Here is a 21992-nt window from a genome sequence, read left to right on the forward strand (position 1 = left end):
ATTTAAGTATTTAAGTATTTAAGTATTTAAGTATTTAAGTATTTAAGTATTTAAGTATTTAAGTATTTAAGTATTTAAGTATTTAAGTATTTAAGTATTTAAGTATTTAAGTATTTAAGTATTTAAGTATTTAAGTATTTAAGTATTTAAGTATTTAAGTATTTAAGTATTTAAGAATTTAAGTATTTAAGTATTTAAGTATTTAAGTATTTAAGTATTTAAGTATGGGTAATTCTCCGCCAACTCACACAGCAGTTGCCCCGATCCCTCTTCGATTTGCGTGAAACTTTGTCCTAAGGGGTAACTTTTGTCCCTGATCACGAATCCGAGGTCCGTTTTTGATATCTCGTGAAAGAGGTGTTTTTTTTTTTGCGAAAAGATGAAATTTAATATTTGGTTGAAAGGGATGAGATAGAAATTTGATCAAAGTACTTTATTTAAAATTAAATTTAGATTTGAAAGTTTTAGAATTCCGAAAACGTATTTTCATGTAAAAATTTAAATTTTTTTAAATTTTTTTAAAATTTTTTTTTTTGTTTTTTTTAAATTTAAATTTTGAATTTAATTGTCCCAGAATTTCATTTTTCATTTTTTTAAATTTTAATTTTAAAATTTAATTTTAAATTTTACATTATTTTTTTTTATAAACATCACAAGTTATCACGATTTTACGAAAAAGTTTTAAAAATTGGTCGTCATCGATCATGGCCGTTCATGGTACCCGCGACAGACACGGACGACGTTACAAAGAGAAACGCAAAAGTAACTTTTTGGTTTTTTCATAATCGCGATAACTTGTGGTTTATAAGCAAACCCCTTAGAATCAAAAGTAATTTTTCAAAACTTTTTTTGTAAAATTGTAACTTGTGATGTTTAAAGCAAACCCTAAGTTAGAAAAACACGAAATTTGAAAAATTTTGTTCTAAATGAAAAATGACCCTTCTGGGACAATGTAGATTCGAAAAGTACATTAAATTTCCCATAAAATGACATGTTTCAAATTTTTACAGTCGAGTAACGGAAAATGGGAGAATTTTAAAACTTTTGATGAAAATATGGGAAATTTGAGTAAACGCCATCAAATCGATGAAAATTTTGCATTCGAAATCCCTTTGACACCAAATTTCTATCTCATCACCGTTTCAGGCTCAAATTGTTGAAGGCTTTTTCGCAATTCAAAAAAACACCGTCGTTGTCAAAGATATCAAAAACGGACCTCGGTTTCGTGATCAGGGACAAAAGTTACCCCTTAGGACAAAGTTTCACGCAAATCGAAGAGGGGTCGGGGCAACTTTTCCCGATTTCGTGTGAGTTGGTAGAGAATTACCCGTATTTAAGTATTTAAGTATTTAAGTATTTAAGTATTTAAGTATTTAAGTATTTAAGTATTTAAGTATTTAAGTATTTAAGTATTTAAGTATTTAAGTATTTAAGTATTTAAGTATTTAAGTATTTAAGTATTTAAGTATTTAAGTATTTAAGTATTTAAGTATTTAAGTATTTAAGTATTTAAGTATTTAAGTATTTAAGTATTTAAGTATTTAAGTATTTAAGTATTTAAGTATTTAAGTATTTAAGTATTTAAGTATTTAAGTATTTAAGTATTTAAGTATTTAAGTATTTAAGTATTTAAGTATTTAAGTATTTAAGTATTTAAGTATTTAAGTATTTAAGTATTTAAGTATTTAAGTATTTAAGTATTTAAGTATTTAAGTATTTAAGTATTTAAGTATTTAAGTATTTAAGTATTTAAGTATTTAAGTATTTAAGTATTTAAGTATTTAAGTATTTAAGTATTTAAGTATTTAAGTATTTAAGTATTTAAGTATTTGAGAATTCAAGTATTTGAGTATTTTTTTGGTTCGTTCTATAAACCATGAACTTTTCAAATCGTCAGAAAAAGTAAGTTAAAAAATGAGCAAATTTCCACAACTTTCACGGTAATCCATTGTACAGTCAAAAATTGAATCTGCCCGAGTACCGTTCCCAGGAATTCCACACAACAATCGTACGTGTTGTTTTTGTTTCATAATTTCAGTGCCACTTCTAGTTCCACCAAAAATAAACTGCTCATCTGAATCCAAAACCTCCAATTTGTTCAGCGATTTGTATTATTGTAAAATAATAACCGCGATACCAAACAAATGACCCCCTCTCCATCTGTCTCGCATTAATATCCAATAAAATGCCACTGAAACAAACTTTTTCCTTTTCCTCTCTCAAACTGCTGACTCGCTTCATTAAACAATGTTCCGGTCGTAAAATTTTGCGATTTTCTTCCTGACCATTTTCAACTCTACGAAGAAAGTTGTTGCTGCGATTCTCTTCCCCTCAAAGTCCCTAACCTAGAAAGAGTCCAAACTCTGTCACACAATTCGTCTGCCCCTCTAAGAAAATATCTCGAACATTTGCGAAAAAACGCCTGTCTCGTCGCTCAACCAAAGTTATTGCCATTCGACAGACTGAATCTTCCAACCAAACCAACTACAACAGTGACCACCATGTATAACGAGGATCTATTAATAAAAACCCGGTGAAGGAAAAAACAACTTTTCACAACTTGAAGAAAAATTCACACACGCATCAGTTCGTTCAATGAATTGTGGGGGAGGTCACTTTTTTGACAGAAAAAGGAAAATCTTTTTTATCATTTCACAGATATTCGTTGAGCTGCGCCTGTTAGCTGATCGTAAAATTTTCGCAACTTTTTTGTGCCAGTCATGCACTCAATGTCCTCTGCAAGTCTTCACCGGTTGGCACGTAGATCACTTGTATCAACTTCCCATAAATCACTCAACTACTGAACGATTGAAGCAACTTTAGTCGATTGATTTATTCGAAAGGAAAAAAAACCTTCTTTTGATGATCACAATCAAAACAGTCATCCATCACCCACTGACTTTGACGAAGTCCATCAAGTTGATGGTCAAAACCACCGGTTGTACCTCGCACGAATCCTTCTAAACTGAATCCGTCAACCCGAGCGACCGATTCTCCGACGGCCGACTAGAACACCGGGCGGTGTATGTTTGCACCGGTTCGCGCTTCTCGCCAGACTGAACACCAGCGCTGAAACTCTCAGATTCACGGCTTATACGAACGAAAATCCTCCCATCCGCCACTGTTGCTGCTGTTGCTATTGCTACTGCTACCTCTTCAAGCTATCGAAGTGGTGGCGTTTTCGTTCGTGCTCACCAGAATTATTATTACGTCCGAGAGTACGGATTTTACTTTTCTTATTTCTGATTTCTATATTTTCGGTTTTGGTCCGAAAGTCTACCACTAATAGGGTAGGGTGACCTAACATTGACCTCAAACACCTCTACAATTTAGTACTCTCTCATCGTGCCTTAACAATCAACCATAAAAGTCCTAGTCCTAACTGGACCACTACCCCCTACCAACCCGAAGAAGAAGAGCGCGTCGTACTGACTCTGAGTACTGACCACCCGCCGCCGTCGGCAGCTAGTGTTGGCCATTTGGCTGGACAGCTACTACGAGCAGGTTACTACCACACTTGGGAAGCCGGAACCGTGCCGGACCGAGTGTTTGTTGTCCCGAATACATGCAAACGCACGGGGGCTTGAAATCGGTCCAGAAAATGACCGATATGGCACACAAGCACGCACGCACATTTGGACGGATTATAGAGCTCGGAAGGAGTAGCGCGACACTAAGTCGATGAAAAGCGAGTTTTTGCAGGTTCTTTTTATACAAAAGAGAGTAATGCATTGTGTTGGGGAAGTGGAATAGGGTTGATCTGATATTTTTGTAACTAATATTTCTATAGTTTTTTTAATGGTCCTATAAGCTATTGTGTTTCATATGTTTATAGGCCCTTTAAAAAAAACTTGATTTGTTCTTCAAATAAACGGGTCCAAGGAACACAATTTATGGAATCTTGATTGGTACAAGGTATATCAATAGGGTCCGAAAGTCCAATGATAATTTTATATTTAACGGTAAGAAAACACACTTGAAAAACAATTCAGATTTTTTTTAAATTTTGCAGCAAAATCAGTTAAAATTTTCAGTTATTTCCAATAACAAAAAGAATGACATTTTCTGTATTGGATTTAAGCAATTTAATAAATTTTCAACATTGTGGGTAAATATTTTAAAAAATGAGGTCATTTTAGAATCGAATAGTTCTTTTGAGATTATTCTTATAAAGCAAAAAAGAGAAATTTAATTGTAATAAAAAATATATTTTCATAACGTCATGATTCGAAATCCGGACACTTAGTGCCATATCATTTTTGTTATAGCTGTCAAAAAATCATGTAATAAGTTGGAAATGTAGAAATATCATAAGGATGTTGTATAAACAGTCAGTTTCAAGAAAATGCATGCAAAATATGTCTTTTCTAACAATTTTTCATCAGAATTTTAAAATTAAAATGACTTGTTGTGCTTCGAATTCCGGACACTGATAAAAGCTGATTTGAAATCCGGACACTTTTGCTTCGAATTCCGGATACTCGATTTTACTTATTAATCGCACAAATTGGGACTGAAATGTTAGTGAATGACATTCTTTAGGTCTCAAATAAGCTGTTAACATCAAAACAATCGATAGTTTATGTAAAAATTCACTAGAATTCAAGAAAATCGAAACCATAAATTTCTGCTATGCCTTCCCGGAGCTTCGAACGCCTATGAAATATTTCAAGTGAAATGTTTCGCATTTTTGGTAAACTTATAATTTTATTGTATTTAATTGTTTTGGCATTAACTACAGCGTTCAAACAAACTTTAAATGAAAGTTGATGTTGGAATTCATCAAATAACACAGTTTTGACATTCATAATGCGAACTTATATCCAAATAATTGATAAAACAAGATGGAGTGTCCGGGTTTCGAAGCGTCCGGGAATTCGAATCATGACGTTATAAGGATAGCCCGGTTACTCAACATCACAATTGGGGCTTTCATTAAATTATCTAATAAAGTTCTAAAAAACAGATGTTGAACCATTCAAATGTTAGGATTTAAGAACAACACATATTTTCTTTTTTCTTATAGTAGCTAGTTCTAATCTCAAATTTTGATTCAAATTGTAGTATAAAAATATTATATATTTGAGAAACAAAAAACTTCATTTTAATAAAAAAAAAATCAATTAAAAAAATAATAATGGAATTATTTTAAGATATTTCCATAATCACTGAACTTGGGCAAACAATTTTCTTCAATTCTTCTTAAAAATCAATAATGGCATATTAATGCCGAATCATAAAATAAAATAAATGATTATGTTTGATGCAAAATGGTGATTTTTGTATTATAAAGTTAAAAAACAAAATCAATAATTTTGTTTAAGTGTGCCTTTTTCCAAAATTCTACACCTGCAACTTTGCCGGAGACACTTCAGATACTGATCTGAGAAAATTGCTCTGATGTTTTGATTTTAAATAATATTTTTGCTTTTTATTAAGTTTTTTTTTCCATTTTTTTCATCTTTGGATTATTTTTTTTCTTGATTGGACCGATGCAAATATTTTAACGTTTCAATTATGAAGAATTAGCCTTTTTTTATTTTTTTATGTATTTTTTTATCTGGCTGAAACTTTTTGGGTACCGTAAACTGGGGTGACTTTTTGTGTATTGGTTTCCCAAAAAGACTATTTTCTTTTTTTATGTTTAAATCGAATAATATTTTTTTGAGAAGCATTTAAAAAAACATTTTCAATATAAAAAGTATTTTCACGAATTTTTTATAAAGTGCACCAATTTGAATAACTTAGGGGAGAGTGGGGAGACTTGATCCCTTTTTTTTGTATCGCACATAACTCTGTCAATTTCTCACAAAACTATAAACTTTTTGCATTAACCCTTTCAGGCCTGATGGGTCATATATGACCCATACCGAAATTCGGTTGTATAAAATCACACTGTGCTCAAAACATATAACATTGTTCAGCAAAGTTGTAATTTATGAGTTTCTCTAGCTAGAAAAAAATGTTTGAGTGGCTGTTAATGGCCTTTTTGACGACCTAGAACATCCTGAAAACCTGAAATTTGGAAACTTCAGAAAATGTTGAAGATAATTCAGGCTTACAACGATTTTTCAAGGCAAATGAAGTTTATTTATTACCAGTCACATCCCCACGACCATTTGGGACCACTTCGATCCCTTTGGATCTCTTTTGGGATGATCTAGGTCCTTCAAAGTGTCCAGTGATGTCCCTGGGACCCTTTGGCAACCCTCTGAGCTATGTGGGTCACTTTTGGGATGATCTGGGTCCTCCAAAGTGTCTTGGAATACAGGTCTTGGAGTCTACCGCCGTAACAACACGATTCTACCAAGTTTCCGATTATGGTTCATATTCATATTCAGTGATGTCCCTGGAATCCTTTGGCAACCCTCTGAGCTATGTGGGTCACTTTTGGGATGATCTGGGTCCTCCAAAGTATCCTGGAATACAGATCTTGGAGTCTACCGCCGTAACAACACGATTCTACCAAGTTTCCGATTATGGTTCATATTCAGTGATGTCCCTGGAACCTTTTGGCAACCCTCTGAGCTATGTGGGTCACTTTTGGGATGGTCTGGGTCCTCCAAAGTGTCCTAGAATACAGATCTTGGAGTCTACCGCCGTAACAACACGATTATACCAAGTTTCCGATTATGGTTCGTATTCAGTGATGTCCCTGGGATCCTTTGGCAACACTCGGAGCTATGTGGATCACTTTTGGGATGATCTAGGTCCTCCAAAGTGTCCTAGAATACAGGTCTTGGAGTCTACCGCCGTAACAACACGATTCTACCAAGTTTCCGATTATGATTCATATTCAGTGATGTCCCTGGGACCCGTTGGCAACACTATGAGCTATGTGGATCACTTTTGGGATGTTCTGGGTCCTCCAAAGTGTCCTAGAATACAGATCTTGGAGTCTACCGCCGTAACAACACGATTCTACCAAGTTTCCAATTATGGTTCATATTCAGTGATGTCCCTGGAACCTTTTGGCAACACTATGCGCTATGTGGATCACTTTTGGGATGTGCTGGGTCATCCAAAGTGTCCAGGAATACAGATCTTGGATTTTCCCACCGTAACAACATGATTCTACCAAGTTTCCGATTATGGTTCATATTCAGAGATGTACCTGGGACCCTTTGACGAACACGAGAAACCAATCCGCGGACGTGGAGATAAGTGAGATTGTGGGTAAACCTCGTATATTTTTGACCCATATAGAGTTCGATGCCGATCATATAGCCCAATTTTCAGCTCGAGTTTTGCCTGAGACTATGTTAGCGAGTAGAAAGTTGCAGTTGAGGCATTTCTCCGTGTATTGCTACAGAGTTTTTCAATGCTCAGATTCAGCCGCCCACAGATCATTCGAGAGATTGAATGTGTTGGGTTTTGGGAGGTTTATGACTTGAACAAATTCAACTAACGCTGCAGTCAAAATCCTCCCTCGATCGCCACCTACCCCTTTTGCCTCGCCAGATGAGATTCAAGCCATCCTTTTGCTTACAAAGCGAAACCCGCCAGGAGCTGGCACCCTTTAGCATTACTAGACTCCAAGAACTGTATTCCAGGACACTTTGGAGGACCCAGACCATCCCAAAAGTGATCCACATAGCTCATAGTGTTGCCAAAGAGTCCCAGGGACATCACTGAATATGAACCATAATCCAAGGAACCTTCCACCCCAGTGTTTGAACTGACGACCTTTGGATTGCGAGTCCAACCGCCGCCAGCGATTCCACCGGAGTAGGATTGGTTTGGTGTGTTGTTTGTACTTATGTCATGGAGACGACTCCTACACTCGGAATGACTTAACAGCCTAACAACCAAGGCCGGGACCGACACTTTACTTCCTCATCCGATGGAAGGTTGGAGCAGATGGGAATCGAACCCAGAATCATTAAATTATCTAAATGAAAATTAACCACCCTCAACTTAACAATTTGAGCGATTGTTAAACACTCGATTCACTCTACTTTTTCATCTGCACTCGTCGTGAAAGCTGCGTGACACGAGCACACAAATCCAACCTTTTTTTCCATTCATCGCAATGAAAAGAACTCACTCACTGCGTTGTATAGAGTGCTCTGTGGTAAACCGCTCCGTTGTGTGCGGATATTCGTCCGTATGAATGAAGCCATTTAAACACATCATAATCATTTAGACTCATTATAACACGTTTTGAGGACGGACCAGCAGCACACGATGGGGCAAAAATAGAGAGTTGAATTTAGTGATATACGCATTTGTTGGGTATTTGTGGATGATCTGTTTGATAAGTTATAAAATTGAAACTTATCTAAAGTCACAAAATTTCAGGAAAAAAAAAAGATTTAACATGACTACAGAGAGTGGAGTTGCATGGTTCTTCACACCCTGACTGATTTGCTTGGGTAGTGTAAATCGCCACATGTGAAAAAGCGAAAATCAAACCCAAACAAGTTGTTGTTGATGGATGAGGCGAATTTTGCCCACCCACGCTGTCGAACCAAAACCCGTTGGCACGATGATCAGCCACGATTGAAATAGCTGATTTTGGCGCTTTATTTGCCCATATATAACATGATTAAGGGGGCGAATTGGGGTTTATTATTCGCGTTGGGTGAGATGTAGAGCAATATCTGTACTATGTTTTGAAAAGGGTGATTGATTTTTTTCGTTTTTACAAAATCAAATTTAAAGCAAATGAAAACAGTTATTCCTATGACTGATTTAATGACAACTTGAAAACATGTTAAAGATATTTAAAATCGATAAATGAAATTGCGTGCAGACAAAACTGCGTGCAAGTTGATTGTGTATCCTGCACAAGCAAACGAAATTGCAAAGTGCTTCATTATTTTGCAATTATCAACTGTCAGAATTTTGAATGATAGCTCTTGGCAAACATGGATTCACCTTGGCATAGTTAAAAATAAGGAAACGTATTGAAATGAAAACCTTTTTTTTAATAACTTTAAAGCAATTTAGGGTAAAAAAAGTCAGATTGTATTTTTGTCAACATAAATTCGATCTTTGCATTTTTTTATCACATATTCGTTGATTATCTATTTGCAGCACAATGAAGGTAAGATAAATTTATATTGATTTCCGAGCTCCCCCTAAACGACCAAACCAGCTGTTATCAGATACCGAGATATAACATTTTCCGCCCACCCACGACGCTCACGATAGGTCATCCTCCCTTACTTTATTCATATTCGTGGCGTGACGATGCATCGAAATTATTTTTACGACATAATTGAAACGACCACCCAGCCCATTAGCACGTTCGAGTGCATTCTATTTTTGAATCTATTTTTGTATGCAAAATATATAATCCAAAATTTCGTATTCTTTGTTTTGAATAAAGATTGATGAAAACAATAAATTGAAGCAATTAACGTGAGGAATGCTCGACGATGTTGGCGCACTTTAATTGATATGGATGACGTTTCCTATTACCTATTTTAAGGGCAGTTTATTTGGTACATCATCACAACAACAGTGCAATCGAAACCCCAGTGGCCTATACACGACTAAAGAAGATAAATTTGTCATAAACTTTCCTCCATTAATCATCAAGCTGAAAGGGAAGTCTCCCTTCCCCAATTTCTGCATGCACGGGAGAGCTCCTCAAATTATAACAAGCAAAGGCTTTAATTAACACCAATTCTGGGAAGGTCGTGGTGAGGAAACCAACTTCACCCCCATTGCTGCTGGCAGAGTGTGTGTGGAGAGCCGGTTCTAATTAATGGAAGATTTGTGCGGCCTTTATGGAGCGGGACAAGCCGAATGTGACGCAATTTACTTTGCAGAGAAAAATAACTCATACACAGTAAAAAAAACATGGTTTATATTACATCTGGAAACTAGTACTTCTTTTATGTTAGAAAAAAAAAGTGTAATTTCACCTCTAAAAATGTGTAAATTTACCACTTTTCCTTTTCAATGCCACTTTTCAATCTAAATTAAGGTAATATTAAATCACCTTCCAAATTTTATTTTTTTTAACTGTGGATTTTTCAAGTGATGGTACAACTTAATTCAACCAAATGAGAAATTTTTCAAAAAGCTAAATAATTTATTTCAAAATTCAACAATTGAGTCCAAAAATTAATCTTAAATTGCTGATATTATGACTTACAATGATAAAGCTTATTTTTCTGAGTACATTGGCCCTTTGTGTGACCACAATAGGTTTAAAACGCATTTTGAAATATTTTTTTTAACAATTAACTACGCGACCTTTTTTTGAAAGAAAGTTTCTTACTTGACAGCTCATTCCAAGGGGTCCATACACATTAAAAAATGTGGAAATTTGGAAGGTGTAATTTACACGGCTACGTCACGACTGTCACCCACATGTACAGCGAGTGAAGTCAAGATCGTACCAAGATCGATCCAAGTTTTTGGCGCGTGGCTTTTGAAAATGTCGCATTCGCATCGGGTATAAATTACAAAATAATTTTTTTTTTTCTTTTTTAACTTTTTATATCAGGGGACAACAGCATTTAATTCCGTCAAGCACCTAATGTTGGCATATCCGCATTGTGGTGTTCAGTGACAGCTAGTTTAAAGCATTTACGACTGAAATGTAGTAAGTATTTAAAAGCGCAATTCATTTTAAATCAACGGTCTGGAACAATCAAACTAATTTCATTTTATTTCAAGGAAACTGAAGCTATTCAGTTTTTTCGTTTAGTTAAGTGTGTTCTGTTATATTACTTGAATCGCCAAGTTTATTGATCTAATAAATGTAAAATTTAAAAAAATACGCATTAATTGTAATCATCCCGCTAATATATGCAAAAGATAGAGAAAACTAACAAAAAATAAAGATAAACAATATTGACAGCGCCTCTGGCGGTGACTTCAAAAAACTTCTTGCGTGTCAGATCCCTGGTAATTTAGAAAGGTTGAATATTACCTATTTGATGATGTAATTTTACCTCAATTTAGACTGAAAAAGTGACCTTACATCAGAAAAGTGGTAAAATTACTCTTTTCTCAGAGGTAAAAATACAAATTTTTACTGGCTTAAAAAATGTACCCCTTCCCACATGTAATATAACCATGATGTATTGTACTATGTAGTAGAACATTTTTAAAATGATGTCTTGTATTTTTTTGCAATACAATAAATAAAAGTGATCATAAATGTTCGTCCATTCTAGTCTCTGTACAATTTTGGTAACTGTCAATTCAAAAAGGCCATTGAAATATTCAAAAAACTGTATCTTGAAAAATTTTCAGACAAAAATTGCTACTCTCTGGAAAAAAAATCCAACTTCAAAACAACTTTTGCACCCAATCGATCAGAAAATCTAAGAAAAAATATGTTTTTGAGGTACCGATTTTTGAATATTTCAACAGCTGTTTTGTGTGAAAGATTGATTAAGTTACATTTTTTTGTGTTATTTTTTCAATAGTTTCTTTTAACATGATTTTTTTAATAGAGCTTCAACACAAAAAAGCAGCTTATAGATGATGTTTTGAACAGCTTTCAAATAATGTCACTTATATTTTTATTACCATTTTGAGGTTTTTTGAAAAATGACTCTAGGATTTTAAAAACATTGTTCAGGCTGGAACAAATTTTATTTAAAGTTTTTTTCACCCCCCGACCCCACCTTTCAAAATTTGCCCGAAAAATCAGGGAGCAAAAATCTTTTTTCAAAAAACTTCAAAATTTCAATGAAAATTTCAGCGCAATCCGCTGATATCAATTTAAAATGCGTTTCTCTGCGTCTAGAGTCACTATCAGCATGTTTGAGTTGATTCAAAAATCTTTTGAATTTTTGAAATTTTTGATGCCTAAGTTTTTTTTCGCTTAAATTTGTGTTTTCACCAAATCTTTATCATTTTTTTTGAAAATTAATGATTGCAAAACAACTGAACTAGTGTAATGTGGCTTTTTATTTTAATATTCCCCCCCCCCCCACCTTGACCGCTCAAATTTGTTTTAAGGAACTGTTACGACCATACAACTGTTTAGGTTTGAATGTTTTGAACACTTTTTTAAAGGATATTTTTTTAAATTTAAATTCGAATTAATAAAAAAAGCTGATGTTTGCATGCATGAATGCATATTATTTGAATAAATATTTTAAAAAAACACAAAATGTTGTCGACAATGAACAACAGGTTGTTTTAGAATTGTAAAAATAACCTACATATTATAATTCGGACTTTTTTACAGAACTTTTTTTAAAAGGTCCAATTAGCTATTGTTTTTCATATGTGTATAGGACCTTTAAAAAAAACTCTAGATATTACGACAATCAATAATAAGAATTAGATGAGTTTTCCTTGCAACATTTTTAGAAGTCATACTTACTCTATTTAGAATAACTACGCAGGTTTGAAAGAATAGGATGACTCATTTTCATTGAGCTTATGTCTGTTTCAAATATATTGGATTTGTTCCAGAAAGTTAAAATGTCAGTAAGTTAAATTAATGTTTACATTAGAAAAAATTATGCACTATGTTAACTATGATTCCTAAAACAATTATTTTTATTTAAACCAGGTCAAACAAAAAAGAATGTTTTGAATAATCATCAAACTGTTCGTGGTTCACTTAATGGAATAGAGATAGAAATTCCACTGAAATTTCTGGACCCAACTTAATTCGTCATGGAATCACCAAAACTCATCAATCATGATCAACCATCGGCAGCGGTAATCAAACACCATTTAAATCATTCACCACAACAACTTATTCCAGCAAAACAGCAACTTAATAGATCAACTCGCGGTCAATTTCGACCAATCCCCAAAAAACCCTCCGGACTAACCAATTCTGTTTATTTTTCCCGTTCGCACGTATGTCAACAAAGCATCAAATTTCCACGCATCGTGTCGACCATTGAGGTCGAAGCTGTATGGAGTGTAAACATGGACCAATTCGAGCTGATATTAATGATCGCTATAAACACCGCGGGGAAGATCTTTCAGCTCTAAACCAGCTGTGACGTTCGGGGTAAAATGGACGATTATCGCCCCTTCTCTGAAATCAATAACTGGCTGTGACAGCTGCCACTCGTTATCATCAGACGAGAAGGGGATAATAATTTTCCCACATGTTCGTATTGCTACTGACTTGAACGAGCCCTCCTCGGCGTTTTCGAGTTACGGTCACCTTAATTGCATTTGGTTTTTATCTATTTTTATCACCTTCTCGTTGACGTTATTGTTGTAGCATCGCAATTTTATTCAATTTCAAATCGTTCCCACATCAACCGAACCGGATCGAGGAAGTGAGTTTTTACCGATGTTCTGTACACAGCTGGTTGACTTTATGGGAAAATTTATGACAATAACTTGACGTGATTTAATATGAGTCATGAACTCCTGGACGACCTGGACCCCAACGAAACCTTGCTCCCTTACACGGTGAACCAAGCAGACTCAATGTTTGAAAAATGAATTGAAATTTATTTTTAACATCACTTTCGATTGAAATTCAGGTTGTTCGTTTTATAATTAAATAAATTTAATTTCAATTCATTTTTTAGAAATAAATAATTTTAGTAGAGGCCCCAACAGGCCCCACCTTACCTCGGTTGGGGAAACTCGGGGTGGTGCTTGTGGCGGCGAAAGCTTTTCCGGGCGCTTTTCAGCCGCATCTTGATCGGTCCCGACACCGAAACGACGGTGGCCGCTGCCGCCGGGGTGGCAATTTTGACGGCCGGTCTGTGCTGATATGTGCTGATTAGGGAAAAAGAGAGGTAGAGGGTTGGGTAGCCGCGAAGACTGTCAGGTCACCAGACAGACCCGTTGATGTGGGTACGGTGTTTTGGGGCGTTAAAATTCCCTGATGGCACACGGTTTCCGTTTGGCGGGGGCAGTGGCTGGTGTTTTTGGTTTGGTTTTGTTTCGTTGTTTTCCGCTAATTTGACGTTGATGGTAAGGTTAGTACATCTGGGTAAGAGATAGAGAAGAAGATTTAAATAAGTTATATTTCTATATGTGTGTAAACCCCGAGAAGGTTAAATTTGCTCTCAATAAACGAACAATTCATTAAACAGAACCAGTTTTTCAAAAAATATTATGATTTTCAACACTTTTAGTATTTTTTTCATGTCTTAAAATTGAGCCATTTTTATTAAGTATGTTATGTTTGCAACTTTATGCGTTTTCATACAACAACAATTGTGATTAATTGAGATTAAAAGAAATCACTCAGTTATTATTTCAAACATGAGTTTTTTTTAACTTAGCATACAATTTATTATCATTTCTGAAAGTTTCTACATTCTTTCAAATAAAAGTGGATTTTTTTATTTTCAGCTTCTAATTTTTAACAATTTCTACAAGTTTTAGCATTTTTTGTTTTTAAGCTATAATTTGAAATAATCTGTGAGTTTTACATTCTTTCAAACATGAGCAGATCTTTTAGTTGTCAGCTTATTTTTTTTGTTTTAGTCACATTATTTGAATTATTCATGTAAGTTTTGCATTTTGAGGATTTTTTTTTATTTTTTATCATTTAATTTTGAATCAATTCAGTGAGTTTTTGCATTCTTTGGTTTTGTATGATTTCTGTTAGTTTTGCATTCTTTCAAATATGAACAGTTATGTTAATTCTCAGCATTAAATTTTAAATGATTTCCGCGAGTTCTTGCATTCTTTGATTTTTAAGCAAATTATTACAATTACTTATGTGAGTTTTTGCATGCTTTCATTCATGAGCAAAACTTTAGTTTTTGGAGAAGATATTGTTTTATAATATTATTATCTTGCCTCTTCTTCATACAAGTATTCATGAAGAGTGACAAAATATATATTTTTTTATGTAATTCGGTGAAACAAAACAACATTCGGCGAAATCTACCTGATCCGTTTAATTGTATGTAAATAAACTTACATTTCTTAATTTAATTTAAGTTCTTCATCTGATGGATTTGAAGATTTGAAGATTTGAAGATTTGAAGATTTGAAGATTTGAAGATTTGAAGATTTGAAGATTTGAAGATTTGAAGATTTGAAGATTTGAAGATTTGAAGATTTGAAGATTTAAAGATTTGAAGATTTGAAGATTTGAAGATTTGAAGATTTGAAGATTTGAAGATTTGAAGATTTGAAGATTTGAAGATTTGAAGATTTGAAGATTTGAAGATTCGAAGATTTGAAGATTTGAAGATTTAAAGATTTGAAGATTTGAAGATTTGAAGATTTGAAGATTTGAAGATTTGCTTAGGACATGTCTAAACCACTTTTTTTTCTTTTTACTTGACTGAAAATAATGGTTTCATTAAGATGTTGCCACTATTCGCAAATGTGACTTCAAAGCAAAAAATGCTCAAATGACCTCCTGAAAACAAGAAAAATAAAAATTTCGAGATTTGAAGATTTAAAGATTTGAACCGCTTACGAGGCGGAAGCGTTACCACTGAGCTACGTGGCTCGGTCATTGCTGAAATATAGGTTGCTGAAATACAGGCTTGAAAAATATCTAAAAGTTTAAAAAATCATCCAAGTGTCATCCAAGCAAACATTTTTCAAAAGGAGATAACTCGGCAACCATTTGTCGGATTTACAGTGATGAAAACGAAACATTTATGAAATTGCCCGGTATCTTATATATATATATAAAAAAATTCGACGGTTTTGTTCGAACGCGAATCAGTTCAATACGGAGCTTCGGATCGAGGTGCTCTTTGTTGCGTTGGGTTCATATAAGTCCAAGGAAGGTTCTTACGCCAAAAAGTGGCAACGTTGGCTACTCCGGAACCGATTCCGGAAAATCTGCCGATTGTATGGGAAAAGTTACGTATAATCAAATTTTGATCAAAGGAGGCTGAATAAAGAAAACAGCTATAAACGTCAACAAACGAAAAAAGGAAAAGACGAAGTTTTTCGGGTTAGGCTTGTTTGATAGAAATATTTTCAAAATTTTAAAATCCTGCAAATGTTTCAAAAGACTTTTTAGCCTTAAAAAATCCTAAAATTTTGAAAATATTTTTTCAGTTTTTTTATGTTTTGAATGGTTTGCAGTGTTTTTTTCGCTTTGTGAAAGAGAAAAACGCTTGAATAATTTGAAAAGTCAATTATGAAATACGAAAAATAATAATTTTAGCGAAAAAATGGCGGCAAAGGGTTAAATGCGATAGAAAAGGGTTTCTAAGTAATGCCAGCTCCCCCAGGATTCAATTACCGGAAACGGTCACCGCTGGAAATGTCCACGGCATTTTTCCCATTTTCCAAACCAGCAGCAGCAACAACAACAGAAAGGTTTCCATCTTGGTGGGGATCCGCTTATTGTACAAACGTCCCACCAGCTGCGCGGGCGGGTGGTAGGCCAATGACAATTACATTGATGTTTATGAAGGAACAGGACCCTGCTTCCCTCTTAGTTTGCTTTTATTAGGGTAAGCTGCCGTATTATGTTCCCATTGTCTGACCCTGTTCAACTTTGCCTACCAGATTATCCCCTCAATTAGACAACCCCACTCGTCGTGGCGGGGGATTGGCTTCCTTTCCGAACTATTTTTAGATTCTGAATGAGCTTTTCTGTGTGAGTTTGTGGGTGAGTGTATGTGATAGTGCTTCCCTTGTTATCCTTCGTTCCGCACTACTATCTGCCAGAAGCGTGTCTTGTTTTTGTGTCCCCCGGGGGCGGTTATCCGAAATCGACCGAGCTGAATGGAGAATGCTTCAGGCTAGTGTTCTTGATGTAGTGGTTTTGGTGTCCCGATTTTCTTGTTTAACTTCCAGACAATATCTTCACGACTTCAAGTTTGTTCTGTTTTGTTTCTCGATTTTTAGTCATTCAGGTTCATTATGATCAGTTTTTCAAACAAGGACTCGTGAGGGTACTGCCTCTTCCTTTACTCTACTTCCTCTCCAAGCCATGTATCACTTGGGAGCAACTAGCCTTTCAGTTTGTATGTTTTTGTTTGTCCCCACGTGCTTATCCTTATCGCGCCTAAAGTGGTGTGGTGAAAAAAGGAGTAAAATCAGGTCACCTCGGTTGGTGGTGGTGATGTTCTGATGGTGCGGTGGCGGTTGAAGTGAAAAGATCTCGAGGGTGCTACACTGTATACGATAAGCTACGAGGTAGAGTGGTGTAATCCATTACAGCCAGAGTGGTAGATTGAGCTGACGAATTGATATGGTGGTTGATGGGTGCTTAACTTTGTTTTGAACATCAAAAATCAAAGTAATTCAAGATCGTTTAATCCATATTTCATGGAAATGGAAACGCAATCAAATATACTACAACTTTAAAATTATATTTCAAATCATCCTTTTCTAAAAAAATTAAGATAAATTTTGTTCAAAGTCAATGACGTTGACATTGACGACTCTTCAGTGTCATCATGGAAAGAAAAGTGCTAAAGTCACTGTTGATGGATTACAGCGGCAGAAAAACGAAGGAAATCCTCCGATAATCCTCCTCGCTAGCTGTGGAGTAGGGCCACCTAATTGCTTCAAGAACCTGTGTGTAGTGAAAGAAAACGCAAGCTTCTCGCGCGCGCCAGTCAGTCAATCCAGTGGGATTATCTTCGACCTGCAAGGGTAGAGAAAACGCTTTCCAAGCGACCCGTAACCCTGAGAAATGGAACATGTATGCCATATTCCTCACTTGTGAGGATTCACTCTATTGATCTAACATCGAAATTTCCTAGAAAAAAGTACGCTCGGTTTATGATGTTTGCTCTGTTGAATGATTTCAAAGCATACTTGTAGAAAATGTTCAAGCACCAAATTTTAAATCATTCAAAACCATGAATAATTCAATGACAACTTTTGATACAAATTGAATTGCGTTCAGATCATTGAGCTGAATCTTTCGATGTGAAATTATGCCCGCGCTTCTTGATGTTGAAATCTCTTCAACAAGTACTACTTCTCGGTGCTGTCTCAAGCACTGAAATTCACAACCGTCTGAGCGAGCTTAAGAACTGAAGCGTTCCTGGAAATTGAGAAAAAAAAACCTTGCATCCTCAGTATGGCAGTAAATTTGTGTCCATCAAGCTGGAATAATTGTCTGTACAGAGAATGTGTGGGTAGGAGTGACAAGATATTTGAAATGTCTGTTTTGCCAGATATTGGATTGATTTTGGGAAATGGAATCGTGAAAGAAGATTGAATTTGGCACATTTGAAGAAATTACACGTCGTGATTTGAAAACAATCACATTTCAATCGTATAATTGTGTGGCTGGTAGGACCATTTCATTCACATAAGGCATCATCCATAAAGTATGTCACGCTCTAGGGGAGGGGGTTCTGAGAAAGTGTGACATTGCGTGTTATAAGTATAGGGAAAGCGTGACAAAGGGGGGGGGGGGAGGGAGGGGTAAATTTTGGCTGATTTTAGCGTGACGTACTTTATGGATGAAGCCTAAGCAACATTGATATACTTATTTTGTATGCAATAAAAAGTTGTTGCCAATTTTCATCAAATAATAGAACACAAAGCACCATGCGTCTCCGTTAAATAATCTTAATTTAACGAATGTCTGATATCTGTAAGCTAAGCTGTTTTGTTGTTGAACAATCATTATTTTTCAAAAATATAATAATAATGTCAGCAAATTTCATGTATTAAAATTATGTTTAGTTATTTAAAAATGTGAATTTAACTGATATTTTCCCTTTTTGTAATAAATAGGGGAAATAAACCCATTTTAAGCCTAATAAGCGGTCTTGTTTGAATGATGCTGGATAATCTGGAGTGTTCCTTGAAATTCAGTAAAACCAAGTACACCAACGAGTAGAGCAACTTTTTGTGAACATTTCTGTTTATTTTGACTTTTATTAAAAGTTATGCTATTCCTTTTGCAAGCATTTTAAAAAAATATTTCAAAAACGCATTCTAATCAGTCGTGTGCATTGGGCCACGACCGTTTTTGTATTTTCAGCTTAGTTCTTTTTTTCTTCCAACGCTCGTTTGAGTATGCTTCGTGCTGCCAAAATTGCTGAAATTTTGAGTGAACACTCACGAAAAGTAGCATTTATAGAGAAAGTTTCCTGGCAACACCACAAGCGCTGCTGGTGGAGTTGGTGGCCACCCTTTGTTCTTTATTTGCCTTCGCTTCTCGCTCGGTTTTCTTCAGCCTTCGATTAGAATGGATGGTCAAAATTGAAACGTCAAAAGACTTAGCGTGTTTGTTTTTTTGATGGCGCTTGCTAATTATTTACATGTTTCGGGATTATTTTTCAAGTGAGTGACTAAGTAACGGTCAAAAGAGCATGTAGCCGGTAATTGGAAGCAATTTTATATCTTAAGCGCTTTGAAATCGTTAGCGCAAGTGAAAAGTTATTGATGGCGACTTTCGTTAAGCAGTTAACCTCTGATCTTGCGTGTGGATGTGTGTGCCACCAAAATGATGAGAAATGGTCTCGCAAAATAGAAATTATGATCAAAAGTGCATTAAATTTGATCTTCTCCGCCAGTAAGTGGCATACATTTGCGTGCTTACTCGAGGCGGTGCTGTTGTTGGTAAGTTTACAGCCTAAATAGTATTTTTGGAGCCTTAATCGAGCATCAAACTCTCCATATGACGAAGATAGGTGTTTGATTAGAAAGGATATATTCCCCCTATCATACCATTTGGACAAGCAATAGCTGTAAATTTGATTTGTAAATAATAAGTTGAAACAAAAGGTTTAAGCTGTTTCAAAAATAATTAGCTGTTTCAAAAGAAATTATCATGCTGTGTTGAAAAATAAAGAGGGCTTAGCAAATAAGTTGATATTTATTCCGAAAAAAAAGATTGGATCAGAATACCGATAAGTATTAAAACAAATGCAAATTTTATTTAAATATTTTGTCTCTCCCCTTAAACATTTATTCCCATATATCAAGAGGCAAAAAAATATACATAGCTTTAAAAGAATAGAAAAAGTATACAAAATCGATTGAAAACTATTTATTTTATATAAAATTACTTTTTTTAACCCTTCAATTAAGTTGGGCATTTAAAGTAATAGCCTTTTACAAATTTTGATTATGTAGGCCAAAGATTGCAAATAAAGTAAAAAATGAAAAAAAATATTCATTTATTTTTTGCATTTTTTATGGTAACATTCCTCCTAACATAAATCAAGTAATTTGTGGTTCTATAAGTTTTGAAATCGTTTAAATAATATCAAATAATGTTTATACCCAAGATTTAATAATTTGAAGATTTTAAGATTAAAAGATTCAAAGATTCCAAAATTTAGAGATTACAAAACTTAGGGATTTAGAGTTTTAAAGCAGGCCTGCCCAACGTCCGGCCCGCGGGCCAGATCCGGCTCATGAAGCCATTTCATCCGGCCCGCGACGGCTTTTCGAAATAGTTGTATGACCGGCCCTTAAGGAAACGAAACTATTGGCACTACGCCCCCCGGGGCATGGCCTTCTTCTAACGTGGGATTTCTGCTCCAGCGCCTCTGACGAGACAGGAGAAACCGGGACCGACGTTTTACTTCACCATCCGATAGAAGCTCAGTGGATAAGGCGGGAATCGAACCCGCGTCTCATAGCATCATCGGGATCGGCAGCCGAAGCCGCTACCCCTGCGCCACGAGACCCATCAAGGCCCGGCCCTTAAGGCTGTTCATGAAATATTAAATAAATAAATTGATTGTCTGAATTTAAAAAATAAGCTTTAAACCAAATTTTAACATATTGTAATAACATTCTTCATATTTGAGTTTAATTCTTATAATTTCTATATTGATATTTTTAAACTGAAAAATGATGCAAGAAAACAAAATTATACATTTAAAATTGTGAAATGTATGAAAAAGCTTGGATTATTTTCTAAAAATGTACAAAAAGACACTAAATTTAAATTTCTCCATTTTTAACTTCAAACTGATGTTTTTTTCTATTTTTTAAAGAAACAGGTAAACAAAAACTAATGTTTTTTTCCAGAACAACTTTTCAGTGATAAAGTGTTTTTTAAGCTTAAAAAAGCAAATTATTCATACTGATAAAAGATCGCTTCAAATACTTTGAAAATTTTCAAAAATGTCTCAAAATGAATCAAGAAATTTTGGAGCAAAATACATATTTTCATAAACTTTGAATTTTGAAAATAACGAATTGAAAATGATTTAATATATATTTTTTACACTTTTTAAATTTTGTGTGTTTTTACAACAATTTTAAAATATTTTAATAAAGGTGCACAACAACGTAAAAAGTTTTTTGTAAAGGATATTCGAATCCAAATTTCGTTTGAATAATTTGAATCATGTCTCATAGATTTTTTTTTCTATTGAAGTGTTGAGGAAATCAAACTAAAAAAAATTGCAACGAGCATTGAAATTTGAATGTTTTTTTTTTCATATTAAAATTATATCAAGGTATTTAGTTACAATCGTCAAAAACAATAACTATACAATTTCTAACAAACAAAAATTAAAATAAGTCAAATAAACACATTTTTGAAAGTTATTTTTGTTTTTCATTCCTAAAATCAAGATATATGATTCTTATTTGCAACAATACATCTTTTATTTATTTACTTTAAAAGAACCCAATCATCAAAAATTAAAAAAAAATGTGTTTACTTTATCAACTTTTATCAAATATTAGTTCCGGCCCGTCACTGCTTCAGAAAAATCAGATCTGGCCCGCAAGGCCAAAAGGTTGGGCACCCCTGTTTTAAAGATTTGAAGACTTCAAGATTGATTGATTTCAAGATTCAAAGACTTACAAACCCGAAGATTTGAAGATTTGAAGATTTGAAGATTTGAAGATTTGAAGATTTGAAGATTTGAAGATTTGAAGATTTGAAGATTTGAAGATTTGAAGATTTAAAGATTTGAAGATTTGAAGATTTGAAAATTTGAAGATTTGAAGATTTGAAGATTTAAAGATTTGAAGATTTGAAGATTTGAAGATTTGAAGATTTGAAGATTTGAAGATTTGAAGATTTGAAGATTTGAAGATTTGAAGATTTGAAGATTTGAAGATTTGAAGATTTGAAGATTTGAAGATTTGAAGATTTGAAGATTTGAAGATTTGAAGATTTGAAGATTTGAAGATTTGAAGATTTGAAGATTTGAAGATTTGAAGATTTG

At 34.4% G+C, this 21992-nt stretch overlaps 1 protein-coding gene across 7 annotated transcripts in view; it reads right to left on the bottom strand.

Moving 5' to 3' along the window:
• LOC6046627 (P protein) overlaps positions 1 to 21992 on the bottom strand; it is a 38849-nt gene that overhangs the window by 15509 nt on the left and 1348 nt on the right. For 3 of the 7 annotated variants that reach the window (XM_038253762.1, XM_038253765.1, XM_038253767.1), the window contains exon 1: positions 2946 to 3141. Coding sequence is in view for 2 of the 7 variants with exons in the window: in XM_038253769.1 (XP_038109697.1) it covers positions 13525 to 13592 (68 nt within the window). In the remaining 5 variants the exon portion in view is untranslated. Of the gene's footprint in view, positions 1 to 2853; positions 3142 to 13524; positions 13888 to 21992 lie in introns of those variants that run through there. The other 4 variants (XM_038253769.1, XM_038253768.1, XM_038253764.1 and 1 more) reach the window with 4 other exon arrangements.

The sequence above is a fragment of the Culex quinquefasciatus genome, chromosome 2 (genome assembly GCF_015732765.1).
Source record: "Culex quinquefasciatus strain JHB chromosome 2, VPISU_Cqui_1.0_pri_paternal, whole genome shotgun sequence".
Lineage (NCBI taxonomy): Eukaryota > Metazoa > Arthropoda > Insecta > Diptera > Culicidae > Culex > Culex quinquefasciatus.